The 16,459-nt window shown below is 37.3% G+C and overlaps 3 protein-coding genes and 1 pseudogene across 4 annotated transcripts; 2 read left to right on the forward strand and 2 right to left on the reverse strand.

The window, feature by feature from the left end:
• Positions 1-3,761: 3,761 nt before the first annotated feature.
• LOC125850276 (putative disease resistance RPP13-like protein 1) lies at positions 3,762-9,309 on the reverse strand. Of its 2 annotated transcripts, none has more exons than XM_049530133.1 (4): positions 9,131-9,309; positions 5,181-9,040; positions 4,987-5,100; positions 3,762-4,319 (listed from the first exon to the last, which is right to left on the reverse strand). In XM_049530133.1, the coding sequence occupies exon 2, from the start codon at positions 9,029-9,031 to the stop codon at positions 5,195-5,197; it is 3,837 nt and encodes a 1,278-aa protein (XP_049386090.1). In that variant the 5' UTR covers positions 9,032-9,040; positions 9,131-9,309; the 3' UTR covers positions 3,762-4,319; positions 4,987-5,100; positions 5,181-5,194. The 2 variants fall into 2 exon arrangements, with proteins under 2 accessions (XP_049386090.1, XP_049386088.1); XM_049530131.1 differs by having other exon boundaries at positions 3,762-4,327.
• Positions 9,310-10,193: 884 nt separating this feature from the next.
• On the forward strand, positions 10,194-11,917 carry LOC125850274 (putative dynamin-related protein 4A; annotated as a pseudogene).
• Positions 11,918-11,961: 44 nt separating this feature from the next.
• On the forward strand, positions 11,962-12,300 carry LOC125850277 (uncharacterized). Its single transcript, XM_049530134.1, has one exon. The coding sequence runs from the start codon at positions 11,962-11,964 to the stop codon at positions 12,298-12,300; it is 339 nt and encodes a 112-aa protein (XP_049386091.1).
• A 1,647-nt stretch (positions 12,301-13,947) lies between these two features.
• On the reverse strand, positions 13,948-16,414 carry LOC125850275 (uncharacterized; the record flags this gene model as incomplete). The annotated part of the gene is made up of 5 exons (XM_049530130.1): positions 13,948-14,170; positions 14,241-14,726; positions 14,819-14,883; positions 14,986-15,063; positions 16,359-16,414. Coding segments are annotated over 5 exons (893 nt in total), but the record flags the coding sequence as incomplete, so codon positions are not given.
• Positions 16,415-16,459: the final 45 nt, after the last annotated feature.

The raw sequence follows: 16,459 nt of genomic DNA on the forward strand, positions 1-16,459 counted from the left end.
CTTTTTGAGAAAAGATGAGTTTTGCAAAAGAGTTTCTAAAATATGATTAGTATGACAAATCGAGTATGTCATCAATGTTTAAACAGTATGGTCTCTAGATATACCATCAATGTTTAAGCAATATGAATATCCCGAGTCATCAATGATCATATTAAAATATGGTTTTGATTTGTTCTTTTTAGAAAGAGTTTTCAAGAGCCTTTGGGCTAAGTTTTGAGTAATTATCTCAACTAAAGAAAGATGTGTTTAAAACACTAATGAGCTAAAATATTTTTGGGAGTAATCTTGAGCACCGAATTGGGGACACGAGTTCATATTAACTCAACTCTCCATAAGAACCATGTAGCCAAACATGGGATTTCTCGGATCATACTTTTTAGATGATCAAGAAAGATAAGCTAGTGGATCTACTAAGCAAAAGTTAAAGTAAGGTCCTATATCACGACAAGGTATAGGATGGTCCTTGGGCAACGTGAAGTAAAACGTTGTATCACTACTTAAGCATGTAGTGGTGGCTATCGGTTAAAGAAACTCCCACATGAAAGATTGCATGGTTCCTCGAGGGGTTCTGCTTAGTATGGATGGGGGTATGGGACTTCATTCATGCATTGCACAAGTAGACTTTGAGAGGAAACATGGTATTTTTATGATATTATAAATATGATTTCGACGTCATGTTTTAAATAGTTTTACAAAGCTTTATATATATTGCATGCGTCTCATTGCTTTATACCCTAGTTCAGTTATTCATGAGTTGAACAGAGCCAAGGTAAGTTCTCTTTTGTATCCCTTTCAAGCTTAAGTTGTTGTTTAGCGGTCCAGCTCGCATACTCGTACATTCCATGTACTGATGCCAATTGGCCTGCATCTTTTTATGATGCAGACACAGGTACCTAGGATCAGCATCCAGCACGCCGTTGATCCAGCTGAACACTCTAGAGTCAGTGGTGAGCCTCCTTGATTTCCGGAGGACTCGATTGTTTTGTTCTCTTAGTTTTGTTTTATTAGGATGTTGCGGGGTCTGTCCCAATATCCATCTTAGTATTATAGAGGCTTCATAGACAGACAGTCAGTCAGTTAGTTTTGAGTCTCTGATCTATGTATATATGTAATATTCTATTTTGAGACTCGATTTGCCTTTTTGGCCAGATTTATCAGTTGGGTTGTTTTATGACCTTTCATTGCATGGAGTTATTCTGTTAAGTTAGATTTCCGCTGAGTTAAAAAAGCCAGGCCAAGGGTTCGCTTGGGGGCCAGCAATGGTCTCCGAGTGCCGGCCACGTCCAGGGTGTAGGCTCGAGGCGTGACAAAATGAGCCATGACTCCTTTAAGAACGGGGACAAAACCGATTTGATTTAGGAGACAAACATGAATAAAGCCATACCATTATTTAGGCAAGCAAGCAAACACAATGTAACCATAAGGGGCGAAATTAGGCATATGAAAGCTATACCGATATAATACCGACATGCCGGCCTCCAAACATCAGGGAAACATTCCGAAATGATCACATCCATGGAAGACGAAAGGTAACCTCACAAAGCAAGCAACGGAATAGACCATACTCACCAAACAAATCGGGAATGGGGTATGAGGAGCATTTGATATATAAGCCATGGAAAGCGAGTCATTAAATCAAATTCGAAGCAACACGGAAAACCATTACGACTAAGCATTTTGAAGAAGTGATGCTGGTATTCAGTTTATATTTCAAGGAAATACGAACATTCTCTAACAACAAAGAAATCTTAACGAAAACAATTTACTTATGCAAGATCATCTTATATATACAAAGATTGAAAAGAAGGAAGAGTTGTAAACGGAATAAGGGCGAAATCCTCACCTTTCCTTGGGCAGCGAACACGGACAGGACGAGCTGGAATAGTGACCTTCACCACACAAAACTCGAACACGAACGATAGCCAAGAAGTTTGAGCAAGAATATCAAACCCAAAACACAAAAAATGAGTACCTCTTCTGTTTTCCTTGTAGTGTATTTAGTAGATAATAATTCCAACACTTCACTCGAAAGGACAAATCTTTTCAAATAAAAACAAAGGACTCAAACAGGTTCTTCTCAAACAAACAAAGGACTAATCTGATCCCTCAATTCCCTCAATTAAAGTTCCACTCAACGAAGCCAAAGGCCTGACTGTGATACCATGTTATTTGGAATATGGAAATAGTAGAACTTGTATTTCACTATGTTAAGAAGTACACGTATATATACAATCACTGGAGGTTCTATAAATGGTAAGCAAATATTCTACACATCTTTCTATTATTAGCTAGCTATATAAGGTAAAATAATATCTTTACAATATTCTGTAACACTGTGTTTACTTGCATTCTGTAACACTATGTTTACTTGCATTGAGAATTTATCGGAAACAACCTCTATAAGATCTGCATACACATTGCCCAGTATTTTTTTTCTACTATGAAGGTACAATACACTGTTGGTTTATTGACAACAGTTAGCAATATGCTTGTTTGCTAAAACAACAAATATACTGATTAGGGTGTGTTTGGTATGGAAGAAAACATTTTCTTACATTCTCTACAGGAAAACAAGTCACTTAAAAATGAGGAAAATAACACAAGTGACAACTTATATTATTTATTATTGTATCCTCCTACTCACCCAACGCCCCCAACCCCTACCCCTTGACCATCCCACCCCTGCCATCCACCCAACGCCCCAAAAATATTTACTTAGTATTATTTTTTATTATTGCCTCTACTTAATCTTAACAAGCCAGTAGCCAGTCACTTTGATTTCTAGCCCTCTACTTTGGGATATTTTTATTTGAAATTATTTAGCTAAAAAGAAGAACAATTAATAATAATGAAACAAATGTATAAAATCATGCAGAGAAACGAAAAGTATGACCACTTTATTATAATAATAAGTTGTTTGAATATTGATAAACTTAAAACATAACTTCTCTCCGTCCAAATTTTTGTGACAAGATTGAAATTTTGAGAGTCAACTAAGTTTTTTTTATCGATTATTATATGTCTTTTAAATATTTTGAGTTGTATTTATAATACTTTTATATGCGTGATTCTTGAAAAACACATAACATGTAAGAAGCAACGACGTTTTGAGTCACTATCGAATTTTCGATTAACCCATTCAGAACCGATAACCCGATAATAAAAAAAAATTAAAATCATCAGTGAAACCGCTATACCAATAATCCATTACCATAAAGCAATACCTCTGTTTTTCGGATTATCGGTTTCGGTTCGATTTGAATAGCCTTATATGAAAATATATAATAAGACATCCCTATAAACCTATTCCTATATAAGGTGGGACAAATAAATTCTAGCTAGACATAATTAAATAAATACCAAATAATAAATCCTACACTACTTAGAATTCTTACTATTTCTTTATTTCCTATATCATATAAACTAAACTTATGAGTTTTTGAAGTTGAATACGAAGTTAATTCCGGAAAGGAAAATAAACTCTGTTATTCTCATCAAAACACAGCCAGAAATATTGAATTTGTTTCCTACTTCACATATACATACGAAAATATTGATTCTATATATATAATAAGGCTGCTCTGTTTCATTTAGCATAAGTCAGAAGGGATGGCGATTCCAGGTGAAAGTCTTAAGGGAATGAAGATAAGGGTGTTCAAGTGGAAGCACCATCATATGTATACAGTCATTGTAGGAAGTTTGGGGCTTTATTACCCGAATATGGATTTTTTATTTTTCAACTAAAATAAACATTACTATCAATATCGATGTAAGAAAAGCAGATTAACACTATAAGGTCCTGAAATGCACATGAAAATTGCTCTCATCTTTGTATGAAACATAGATGCTTCTCAGATAACACACATCGTAATACCTGGAAGTTTTCCAGATTAGGACTAATTTTGAATGAATAAGGAATTTTCTGAGTGTAAATGATTACAAGCCAAAGAGCACCTCGACATCTCCTTTGAATAAGCCAGATGATCACCGCCCTCAGAAAGAAAGAAACAAAAAAAAAACTAGTTACAACTTACAAGTGTAATCTTTGCATTAAACCCCTATATCTATGAAGTTTCTTGTGTAGGCAAGGTAAAGTCAATCTACCCATCAACTCCACTGTATATACAGTTTCTCCTTTGAACAGCTTCCAATTCCGAGCCCTCCATGTATGGTAGATCATTGCCCCCCTAGATGGCTGCAATAACCTCCTTTTGTATGGATTTCCAATGTTTCCTCCTGATTTCCATTAACACTCGTCGCATGCCCTCATGTTGTAATCTGATTCCAGCCCATTGCATCATAGCTTTTTCCAATACCAACTGCAGTCCTGAGGATGTTTAAGCAAGTATGAATTGAAATACACATATATCATTTAATCAGTAAATAACATCAAGAAATTATGCAAACAAATTTCACTCCTCAAAGTCTTCCCTATTTCTTATACTGTACTTTTTATATTGCATTTACAGTTTGCTCTAACCATTACACCTTCAGAAATTCAGATAACTTAGACATGTTCTTTTTATGTCCTAACAATAGATGTGGTGATGGCGTATACTGACATTCCTATGGATGATTGATGCATATTCTTTCTTCATATGCTTAAAAGACCATAAATCAATAAGCAATGAGAAACCAATCCAATACCTGTCATCCAAGAATTATATAACGCACAACAACTAGCTGCAAGTCTATAACATCTAATTCTGACAGTGGAAGTTTACTTATTTCCTAAAACTTCTGATCGTTATCCGTTATTATCTTTTCTAAAATTTATATTCTCTATGGAGCATAAAAATAAAGCTATGTGTTTGATGATGAGAACGGCATAATTTATATTCTGAAAAGAATATTAAATGTCATTAATATCAAAGGGATACGTCATTTGTAATGATCACACAGATTTGTGTATAAACAGTTCAAAGTATAAACATAACGTTTACAGTCAACGGTAATAAAACTGTGAAACTATGTTTATTCACTTACACTTTGCTGTCAGACCACATTGAAGCACTGTCTATTCAATAGAGAAGCAGCAGAACTTTCCTATTACCACCTGAGCTAGAACGGTAACAACTTGAATATATTGTTATCAGAATCCTGACAAAGAAAAAAGTTTGCTAAGTTAATAGCCGATAATCATTAATAAAAATCCTGAATAATGCTAAAGAAAAACTTACATTTGTTTTAAATGTTAAAGGTATTCGTCATCGATCTTTATGGTGGAGATATGAGCAATTTCTGGCCAGTATTTCCCCTTGTCAAATTTTAGGAGTGGTTTGAGGAATGGACATTTGGAAATAGATAGTTCAGAGAGGGAAGGGAGCATCCCTTTTACTGGAAGGGATTTGAGATTACAGCAATCAGTGATGGTCAGCTCAGAGAGGGAGGAGGGCAGGGGTGGAAGAGATTTGAGATTAGGGCAATCATCGATGATCAGCCTAGAGAGGGAGGTGGGCAGGGGGGCAAGAGACTGGAGTTGATGGCACGAGGAAATGCCTAGACATTGAAGAGAAGGAGAGGAGTGAAGCCCTTCTTCCAGCTTTGACTGAATTTGAGGTAAATTACCCTTAATACATAGAGATTGAAGAGAGGTGAGGCTTTTGAGAACTTGGCTGCTTAATGTTTTCAGATTCTCTGTTCTAAGTGTTTGAATAGAGGAAGGCAACTCCCAATTCTCACCAGCAGCAAGAATCTCTTCGTCACTGCCATCATGTACAATCACTAACACTTTGAGACAGGGGAGTCTCTGTAAACGCCACTCCTTTCGGCCATTCACCAGTTTCTTGCAATTCCAGATTGAAAGGAGTTGTAAATTGAAGGGCAATCCTCCTTGAGGAAAGGACTCTATTTCTGGACAATTCGACAGTTGCAGTTCCTTAAGAGATGAAAGGAGTTGTGGCAGCCGCTTCAGCTGTGTAAGGTTGTTGCAAGCGAGCTTTTCAGTGGCAGTAGGAATTAACAAACTAGTAAGGTTGTGGCAACTCCTTATAGACAAATAACATGCTCTTGAGACCAACTCAGTTATAGAATCACATTCTACCAGTAGCAAATCCCCGAGAAACATCTCACCAACTGACGCCTCCAATTTCAATTTCTGGCAATCAGATATCCATATTCTCTTCAAGGTACTGGGAAGAATACTAAAAGGTAAGGAGGTAAGAGAGTTACAATTATCAATATATAATCCCTTAATCTGCTTCATTCCCTCAAGTTGGGATGTAAACAGCTGAGCTTCATCAAAAAGAACTCCAACCTTAGGAGAACCACCAACTTCAAACCATTTTAAACTTGAAAGTTGGATGGGTGTCTCCAAATTGAGTTCGGGACATTCTGAAATGGTCAATTCTTTCAGAGAACAGAGATTTTCAGGCAACTTCCCCATCAACTTTGGACAATTTGCAATTGAAAGCTTCTCAAGTGTAGGGAACTCTCCACTTCCTAGTACGTGCCATTGCTTCCACTCTGGCAAATGTTCAAATTCAAGCTTCTCAAGAGAGTTAAAAGACATTGTGGAAGACGAACTGCCATAGAATTCTTCAGTGACCTCTGTTATTCGATGCATCTCTCTAATCGAAAGGCTTTTCAAAGAAGGAAGCTGTCCCAGTGCTGGCAATGAATCACAGTCCTTGCAATGGCTAAGAGACAATTCTACCAGCTTAAGAAACAAAGGATCAGCTAGCCAATTTGGAAATTTGGTCCCTCTATATCCAGTGATTTCAACTTCTTTTATAGTTTTATGTGGGCGTAGCTCATCAAGTATGTCTCTTTCAGTTTGTGAATTGTCTACACTACTACTTTTACTCCAAGCCAAAGATAACTTGTCAACATGATTCTTCTCCCTCATCTTTGCCTTCACAGCTTCCCTTCTATCAACCACATTTTGCAACTCTACAACTGATAGAGATCCATACAAGTTATGTACTTCACCCAACTCTTCCATTCTCAAACCACCGCGACCACCTACGAGAAACTTGGCTCCCACTAACACTTGGAGGCTTTTCAACTTGCTAAGATGTAGCGGCATCTTCAAGCGACAAGTGTTGCTTATGTCAAGCTGATGCAAGTTAATCAACTTCTCCATATGCAGCGGTAGCTCCTCAAGATAACCACAAGATGACAGGAGAAGTGTCTCTAAGTTATACATTACACAAATGGAATTAGGAAACTTTTCAATCATTGTCATAGAAAGGTCCAAAAATCTGAGGAGCTTTAATTTGATAAACAATTCATTTGGCAACTCCTTAATCCTGTAATGAGACAATGATAGTACCCTCAAGGATCTTAGTCTTGGCAGTATGTTAAGTTGCACCCTCTTGCTTAGAGGGTAATAATAATAATCATTGAGATCAATACATGTCGGAAGCAATGTCCTCAACTGCTCCAATTTGTAGAGGGGAGTCAATTTCTCAAACTCACCATCATTTCCCATTGAATAAGATAAATGCCGACTTTTTTCCAACATATGAGATCCTTGGCTCTCTTCCAACCTGATACAAAGTTTTGAAGATGCAATTTGGGCTAAATCATTGACAAGGTCATGCATTAAGAATGTCTCTATGTTCCCTTCCGAAGGATTTGGGACCCTTTCGAATAATGATCTTGACCTCAACTCGAGAAAGTATTGGTTGCCTGAATCTTCAATTATTTCATCTTCCTGAGGTACGAGACCATTGGCAATCCACAGATGAATGACTTGTTCTTTCCTAAATGGATAATCTTTAGGAAATATTGCACAAAAGGAAAAACATCTCTTTAAATGTGCGGGAAGATCATTGTAGCTCAACATCAACGCTGGTAGTATGTCATTGTGTGGCAGATCCCATATTTCACTTCTCAAAATACGTTTCCAGCTATCGACCTCTGATTTGGAGCGTAACATGCCAGCAAGAGTCTTCAGAGCTAAGGGCAGTCCCTTGCACTTAGCTGCAATTTGTTTTCCGACCTCTTCAAGTTTTGGATGTCCCATAGGATCCATGTTTTCAAATGCATGTCTTTTAAATAAAGACCAAGAGGCTTCAATAGACAAATGGTCCATGCTAATTTGCTCATTTCCCATCATCAAGGCAACACTCCCTTTACGTGTCGTCACAATGATCTTACTTCCTACATCTCCATGTACAAACAGATTTCTCAAGTCATCCCATTCGTTGTAGTTGTCATTCCACACATCATCCAGAACAATAAGAAGCTTCTTTCCCTTTAAGTTTTCCTTCAATTTGACTTGAAGCTGATTAAGATTGTTGTGGACATCCTTTGAGTCAAATGAGTCAATTTCTTGAAGTAACCCTTTCGTTAGTCTCAAAGCATCATATGGCTCAGAAACACAATACCAAGCTTTCAAACCAAAATGGTTCTTCACCCTCTCATCATGGTAAATCGCTTTAGCAAGTGTTGTCTTACCCAGGCCGCCCATTCCAACAATAGGAACTACTGTCAGATTTTTTCCACTTGCATCTTCACACAATAAACGGTCAATCAAATCCTCTATTTCACTCTGCCTTCCAAAGATATCAGAATCATCAACCAAAGAAGTTGAAGGTGTTCTAGTTTCTTGTTTAGTTGAACCAAAATGCTCCGTTAAGCCAAGGTCACCAATTTGCTCTTGCAAATCCTTCAATGTTTCAACAGTATCTTCCAACTTCTCCTTTATGTTAAGACAAAAATCATCACTCAAGCACAGGTTGCAAATTTTCCAATGTTTCAATAGTGCTTCTGCAACATTTTGATTCTGACCTTCCACCTTAAGCCTCAACGCTTCATAATTGACTTCTTCTATTAAATTTTCAGCAGAGTCCACAGCAACTCGAAGCTCATTAAGCCAGTCTCTCACAGATGGATTTGATGCTTGCTTATTCTCTGCATCACTTAGCACAATCTGAAGACCACGCAAAGTCATTTTCAGCTTCTTTAAGAGCCGAACATGATGCTTTTGCTTATGAAACATGTTGAGAAGATCACCCTGAGGAGCAAGCCTTTCAAAAAGAACATTCAAAGCTGAAGAGAGAAATGCTCCACCAACTACCTCCATTTCTGAAATCTGCAAGCAAAACAAGGAACCACAAAATGATTTTAAGAATTTTGAGAAGATAAATGTTTCAATCTTAAATTACTAACAACTTTATTTTACCTGTTGAATGCTAAGAGTGATATGTAATCAAGAATGATTGCTCTCTCTCTCTCTTTTGCTAGTGATCTTACTTGTAATTGATACAACTATATTTTATCTACAGTCTACAGCTTACAGCCATAGAAAAAAGAAGTGGCAAAACTGTCCTTTTTCCCAAAAACAAAATAATGGACTCTGGTTTCTTGACTATTCATTACTTTTTTCAATTCAATAATTGAAGCAAGAGATGAAGGGTGGAGTAGAAGGGCCCCCAGGTGGGGGACTCAAAAATAATAGAGCTTTAAATGATAAATTTCTACACAGATCATTATAGTGCTAAAAGGGACCTACCATATCATGAATATGTTTACTCTACATTCTTGAAAGGTTCTTGTTTTTTTTAAAATAAATCATTCTTGAAAATGTTATTGCTGAATTTTGAATTTAACAAAAAGGGATTCATTGTTTGAATGATACTTTACTTTCTAAATTTTGCTGTAGAGAACATGTTCTTTGCAACTGTAGGTCATTTAATACAACGTTTGTCTTGTTTTGTATAGTTGGCAGTCATAGAAAAGAAAAGTTGAAGTGGATATCTCCTCAATATGTAAGCTGTATATATTCAAAATACCAAAATTTCCCTAACTAACAATAATTAAAAGAGGGATGGTGAAATTTCACATATTTTTTCCCTTTTTCATTTCCTATATCCTAGTGAATAATTAACATTTATTTGCTTATGAATAGCAGAAAACATGGCTCTTAGTTAAACAGCCCAGTTGTTTTGAGGGAAACAAAAGCATTAATTATACTGGAAGTGTGTGTCTCTAGATATGCTGTTCACACCATCTATAGAAGAAGTTCAAATGTTTTTCTGATGCATTAACTGTAACTACAAGGATGAGATCAGTATTTTTTGGGATAAAAAACCATTAAGTCTAGTTAAGTCCCCATGCTATTCTTTTCACACTAATCTGCAGAAGTTCACATAAATGATCAAATATCATGTATAAATAGGGATACTTTGAGTTCGTTCATGTGGTCATCAAGAGTTAGATTTAACAGATACTAAACCTTTCCAACAATGACATCCCAACAAGTAAGCAATGACTCTTCTTCCAGTGATCCAAAACATCTTGGAGGGGTAGAACCACAAGGCTCTGTAGTCCATGCACCAATTGTTTTATCGTTCAATGATATGATTCGACCGCTCCTTGATTGTGTGGACAAGCTTAGGCAACTCAATAGTATGCAAGAAGACATTAAGCTGCCTAGCATCTTCAAGCTTGGACACCTCAACATCATGCAGGATGGCATTCAGCTGCCTACCATTGTGGTGATTGGTGATCAGTCTTCGGGGAAGTCCAGTGTGCTTGAATCACTTGCCGGAATTAGTCTTCCTAGAGGGGAAGGCATTTGCACTAGAGTGCCTCTCATCATGAAGCTCCAAAATCATAGTGAGACAAAGGTTTACTTGGAGTACAATGGAAAATCAGTTCCAACCGATGAATTTCACGTAGCAGAGGCCATTATTCTTGCAACTAATGAGATTGCTGGACATGATAAGGGAATATCCAATATCCCTTTAACACTCATAGTGAAAAAGAATGGTGTTACTGACTTGACTATGGTGGATTTGCCTGGAATACCTACGGTCCCGGTTCATGGAAACTCAACAGATACTTTTGAACAAATTTCAGAAATTGTTATGAAATATATAACACCAGAGGAAAGCATAATTGTGAATGTTTTATCAGCCACTGTTGATTTCTCTACTTGTGAATGCTTTAAGATGTCCAAAAAAGTGGACAAAACTGGGGAAAAGACTCTAGTGGTTGTGACAAAGGTAGATAGAGCTCCTGAAGGACTGCTTGAGAAAGTTACTACAAGTGACATGAATGTTGGACTTGGCTATGTTTGTGTTAAGAATCGTATCGCGAACGAGTCTTATGAAGAAGCTCTTAGTGAGGAAGCAAGGCTTTTTGAAACTCTGCACTGTTATCCAAGATGGACAAGTCCATGGTTAGCATTCCTGTTCTGGCACATAAGTTGGTGCAAATTCAAGCAAACATCATTTCCAAGTGCTTTCTGGATATTGAGAAGAATATCAACAACAAACTCGCAGTAAATGTTGCTGCTCTCAACGAGTTGCCACAGCATTCAGGTTCTGTTGCTTAAGCTTTGGCTACATTCATGCGCATTCAGAGTTTGGCTATTGAGTCTCTGAAGAAAAAATTTCTTGGAGTAGAGTTTGATGAGTACACTGAAGATTTTGATAAGCAATGTGCTGCTAAATGGTCTGAGTTGATTGATCTTGAACTCAAACAATACTCTGCTGAGCTACGTTCAAAGTATCCTGATAAGAAGGAAGACAACTTGTTCGTTGAGCTCATGTTTTTAAATGAAGCACAAAGGATTGGATTTCCCGATTTCCTGGATGTTTTGCAGAAGAATGTCAGAGACATTTCTGCCACTACAGAGGAGTTTGTTGGAAAATTGTGGAACTATATAGAGGGAGTTGTCATCGAAGTTTTGATGCATCATTCTGGTAGTTGCCCGGAACTTCAGTATTTCATTAAGCGGGCAGTGCAAAATTTGATTGCCAAGAAGAAGGATAAATCGGTCAATGGGATACGAGAAATCATTGGGATGGGTAGGCTGACTGACCTCACTAGTATTACTGAATATGTTGCTACTTATAGCAGTCTCATGGGTCAAATAAAGAAATTTATGAAGTTCTGCAAATATTCCAAAGGGGGGACGAAAATAAACATCAAAGGATTTGGAGTAATTGATGTTTTTTTTTGAGGTGGCAGCCTAAAGATGTTGTGCAGCAAGCTTTTGAATTGAAGATGACTATGGCTGCATACTGGAAAATTGTGTTCAGTCCTCAAAAGTTGGGTAACCATGAGATCGAGGTGGAAATTGTTAATGATCGAATGGCAACTTTGCATGTGAGGTTCTTTGCATATTGGCAATTTGCTTTCGGTCTTGAAAAGTTTGTTAATGAGATTAAGGATGAGGTTCTTGGTGATCTAATAGCATCCCATGGTGGTGGATCTGAGAGTTCCCTGCAAGAATCATTGGTTGCTGAGATGTGCTTTAGGCTCAAAAGGAGTGTGAAGTTGCTTGAAGAGTTAAAAGAGATGATGGCGAAGATTATGGAGTACAGTCTTGGTTCATCATGTTAGTTCAGAACAGGCTTAGACTAGTGTTTGATGGTTTGTGTTGCATCTCTTTTTGTCCTTAAGCCCTTGTTTTTCTTCTTTCATCGCGTTTATCTTAAGCCCTTGTTTTTCTTCTTTCATCGCGTTTATCTATCTACCTAGTACTCTTTATCAAATTTACAGCTACAATGGAAGTCTTTATGTTAATGATTTTGATTCTGCATTTCTGTTTCGTGTTTCGTTTATCACTTTTTTTGGCTGTGTTTTACGGTTTGAGTGGTCAGTAGTCAGCTTCAAAAAATTGGTGTAGATGCAGTTGTCATGTGTATTATTTGTTACAGTTATTACTTGACTGCCTAGACCATTCTTCTGTGACAAGATCCCTATTTCATGTCAGTAGGAAGTTACTACTTGTACCGTTTGAGATAACAGTGATATATAGGATCAACTTCCGTGCACCTCAACTATTTCATGGAATACCTACTACCTCTCACTAGTATTTCACTTTGTAACTCTGACATCAAGGCTTAAGCTAGTAGTAGGGATTTGAACCCTATCTCTAAGGTTTACACACACTTCATTGACCACTAGCTCACTGCCTTGGATGCTCACACTGCTAGTATAGAAAAAACAGTAGTCTGGTGCACTAAGCTCCCACTATGCACATGGTTTAGGGAAGGACCGGACCACAAGGGTCTATTATACAGAGTCTTACCCTGCATTTCTGCAAGAAGTTGTTTCCACAACTTGAACTGTGACCTCCTGGTCTCACATGACAGCAACTTTACCAATTACGTAAGATTCTCCTTCTCACACTGCTAGTATAAAAAACTCAAACTTGAACTGCATGGCAACAAGATGTGTATTTCATGGGGGGGAGGGGGGGGGGGGAATATTACAGTATTTCTTCTGCAAGCCAAAAGAAAAACCCAAGATTGAAGAGCATTTCGTCCATAAGGCATAAGCAGAATAGATGCAGACATGCAGTATGCAATACGAAACAATGAGCCTTTCTATCACCACAATATCTCAGGAAAAAACAATAGAATTAGACTGATTGTGTCACCCAAAAGAGTACATTATACACCCAATAAGTTAGAAACGACAACCGAGAGAGATGCCATGAAAATTGGGTTGACTGATTATTAGTTCTAGTTATTCCCGGAAGAATATAGAGTTTCTGGCGATCAGAAACATCTCCGCTGATGATCTAGCCCCTTCATCAAAACAAAGGTCCAAAATGACAAAGCTGAATTCAGGAAATTCAGATGTCTTTTACCAATGTTTTCTCCGCAGTTCTACCTCATGCTCCGTATTTTGGAGCCTTCCAAAGCTTGAATGCCACTTCATGTAGAAATCTATCTGTTGGAATCGCAAGGTTTGCGCCATGCTGGTTAAAAGATGAGAGCGCAAAATATTAGTAGGATCATAAATATCCATGTTAGCAGACAATAACTCTAGTGACAACAGTAAATTTTGAAGGTATTTTACGTAAGAGAAACACAAGGATGGAGATCAAGCGCAAAATCAAGGATACTACGAGTAACTAAAATGTCAGAACAGAATTGACAATGGCGCTCAAATTATTTGAAGATGATGCAAGCTCTGCAAATTGTAAAAGACATGCAGAAAGGTTCTTGAATTTCTGCCGGCTATTCTACACGACTTGATAAATTAGGAGATTTTCTAAGTGTTAAAAATGCCTAGTGCATTTAAAAGGAACACAAGTGTAGAAGAGCATGAATCATTCTCCTTAGTTGTGTCAGCATATTTCTGAGCAGTGAAAGGAATCTGTTTGAATACCTCTTTGAAATCCTCATATGAATATGCTTCTGCCATATCCTTCCGAGTGACAGCATTCTGCCACTGGGCCACTAATATGGGGCAATGCTGCCTGTTAACGAATACATCAGACGACAGTATGCATGGATGATATAGAATGGAAGTGGAAAAATTGCACTTACCTAACATTTGGTCGTGGTTTTCCTTCTTTAATTGTATAACTTTGACGAGGGAAAATAAGAGAGAGTTTAGAGTTATTCTCTTGTCTACTGTCAGCAATAGAAAACGTGGAATCATCAGACTCATGAACAGCACCATAGCTCAACAAAACTGACATGTGCAACCTAGAACCTACTTCCGTTCCAGGATGTGCCATTTGCACCAAATTACCAACCAATCGATTGACAAGATCCAAATCTTTTAGGCAGTTTGTCGTTTGACCAGCTCCAACATGAAGAATAACCAAATCAAATTGGCTTGACTCTAAGGTCTTCCCTTCTTGAAACCCCAGCAACTTGAACAATTCAGAGGCAAAGGCGGATGAATCAACCTGGTTATTAATGTTACTAATTACCTCATTGAGCTCTAAGACGGTGAAGCCAAGCTTATTGCAGAAACTCTTCAGTCTTAAATTTTCAGTGATAACAGCAGCTTTCATCCCCATAAACCTGAATGAGAACTTTCTAAAAAGTGCCTTCTCAACAATGTAAATAATATCATATTGATGGAAGTTCAACATTTAGAACAGGAGTAGTCTTACCTCTCTGATATGGTTGCTGCTACATGCTTCTCCTGAGATTGAGCTTCAGAAGATTCTTCCCCATTCTTAAGAACAGAGTAAGTATTTTAGCATAATCTATGTTAATTAAGCTAAGAAAGAAATGAATGTCTTTAGCAATTACTATAAACAAAGTAATCGCATCTCACCAGGGCAAGATAAGCTTCACTTGCATCCACTAGCTCAGCAAATTCTCTGACAATTCTTGCATCCTCAGTTTCTGCAATCTAATCCCCATATAAATTCCAAAATGACGGATAACAACAACATACCGAGTGTAATCTCACAAGTGGGGCCTGGGGAGGGTGGTGTGTACGTAGGAGGCTGTTTTCGATAAACTCTCAGCTCAAATAAAGCATATCAAAAGATAAGTATGTAAAACAAATACAATAGTGAAGAAGTCGTGCTGAAAACAATGAAGAAAAGAACAATAGCAACAACAAATAATACGATAACTGAAGCCAAAATGACAAATAAGAAGTACAAAAATGTAATTAGACTCCCAGCATGAACTGTAAAGTAATAACAATCTGTGTACTGTCCATGAAAACTATTTTTAAAAATTTAGAAACTCACCATGCTTTCTTATGAATAAAAGTACTCACCCACCCTAACACTATAGGCATAGCATAACAAGAAAAATCATAGGCACCAGGCTATAGAGTTGAATTTATGGGATGGCAAACTCTTCAATTTTAATTGGTTATGATGCATCCCACATGTCATCAATAATATTTAACATATTCTGTAAATTCCACTCTTTAGAGAAGTCTTATTGTTATCTAGAGGGTAAAGTGGGTGTAGGAAGGATATATATCAGCTGCCTCATAAAAGTGATCAAGAAAACATAACATCCTCCTATCTAGTTACACAATATATATTTGATCTCAAGTGCTCGGTCGTCTAGGATGGCTATGTCTCCCACGAATAATAATTTCATTCTCAGCTAGTGGTTGAGAAAAGATGGTGCACCAGTTCCTTGGAGTCAACTGCATTGATGACTTTTCGATTTCTACAAGTGCCTGATTGGCTTCCTTAACAGTGCAAATGAAGAACATTACAAGGCCTTCCGTTAGCAAGTCTAACAAATGATCTACCAGTTTGATATGATACACATAAAAGTTTTGAATCATAGAGATGGAAGGTGCAAACTTTTGGCTCTCCATTGTTTTTTGGAGTTGGGATGTTTCATGATAAGAAAACAAAAAATGCCAGATATGATTGTCTTTCAGTGTTACTGATTCTGGCATTACCAACCAAGCAGATAAATTTAATGATAACTAAACAAGATCAAACACAATAACTAATCTTACTAACTCAATGCACAGTATATTCATGCAATCAAGAAAGTATATTTTCAATCAAACTTGGTCGGCTAGATGAACGCCCTACATCTTATTCAATTCCATTCAGTCCATGTTGTTCCAATAGTAATCAGTATTTCAACACAAATTAGGGATTCTTATCTATAGGTTCTATAACTAGACTAAAATGGCTCCTCACAGACACCAGTACGATGTACCTGTAACAACAAAAAACTAATCTCAACTAGTCGGCATCGCCTAGATGGATCCTTTGCTACATTACCAACCAAACAAAGATAGTTAACTATCACTAAAACGA

The sequence above is a fragment of the Solanum stenotomum genome, unplaced genomic scaffold (assembly GCF_019186545.1).
Source record: "Solanum stenotomum isolate F172 unplaced genomic scaffold, ASM1918654v1 scaffold15800, whole genome shotgun sequence".
In the NCBI taxonomy this organism is placed as follows: Eukaryota; Viridiplantae; Streptophyta; class Magnoliopsida; order Solanales; family Solanaceae; genus Solanum; species Solanum stenotomum.

Excerpts from the sequence above, each read along its gene's own strand:
- LOC125850276 (XM_049530133.1), bottom strand. The coding sequence starts at position 9,031 with ATGGAGGTAGTTGGTGGAGCATTTCTCTCTTCAGCTTTGAATGTTCTT.
- LOC125850277 (XM_049530134.1), top strand. The coding sequence starts at position 11,962 with ATGACTATGGCTGCATACTGGAAAATTGTGTTCAGTCCTCAAAAGTTG.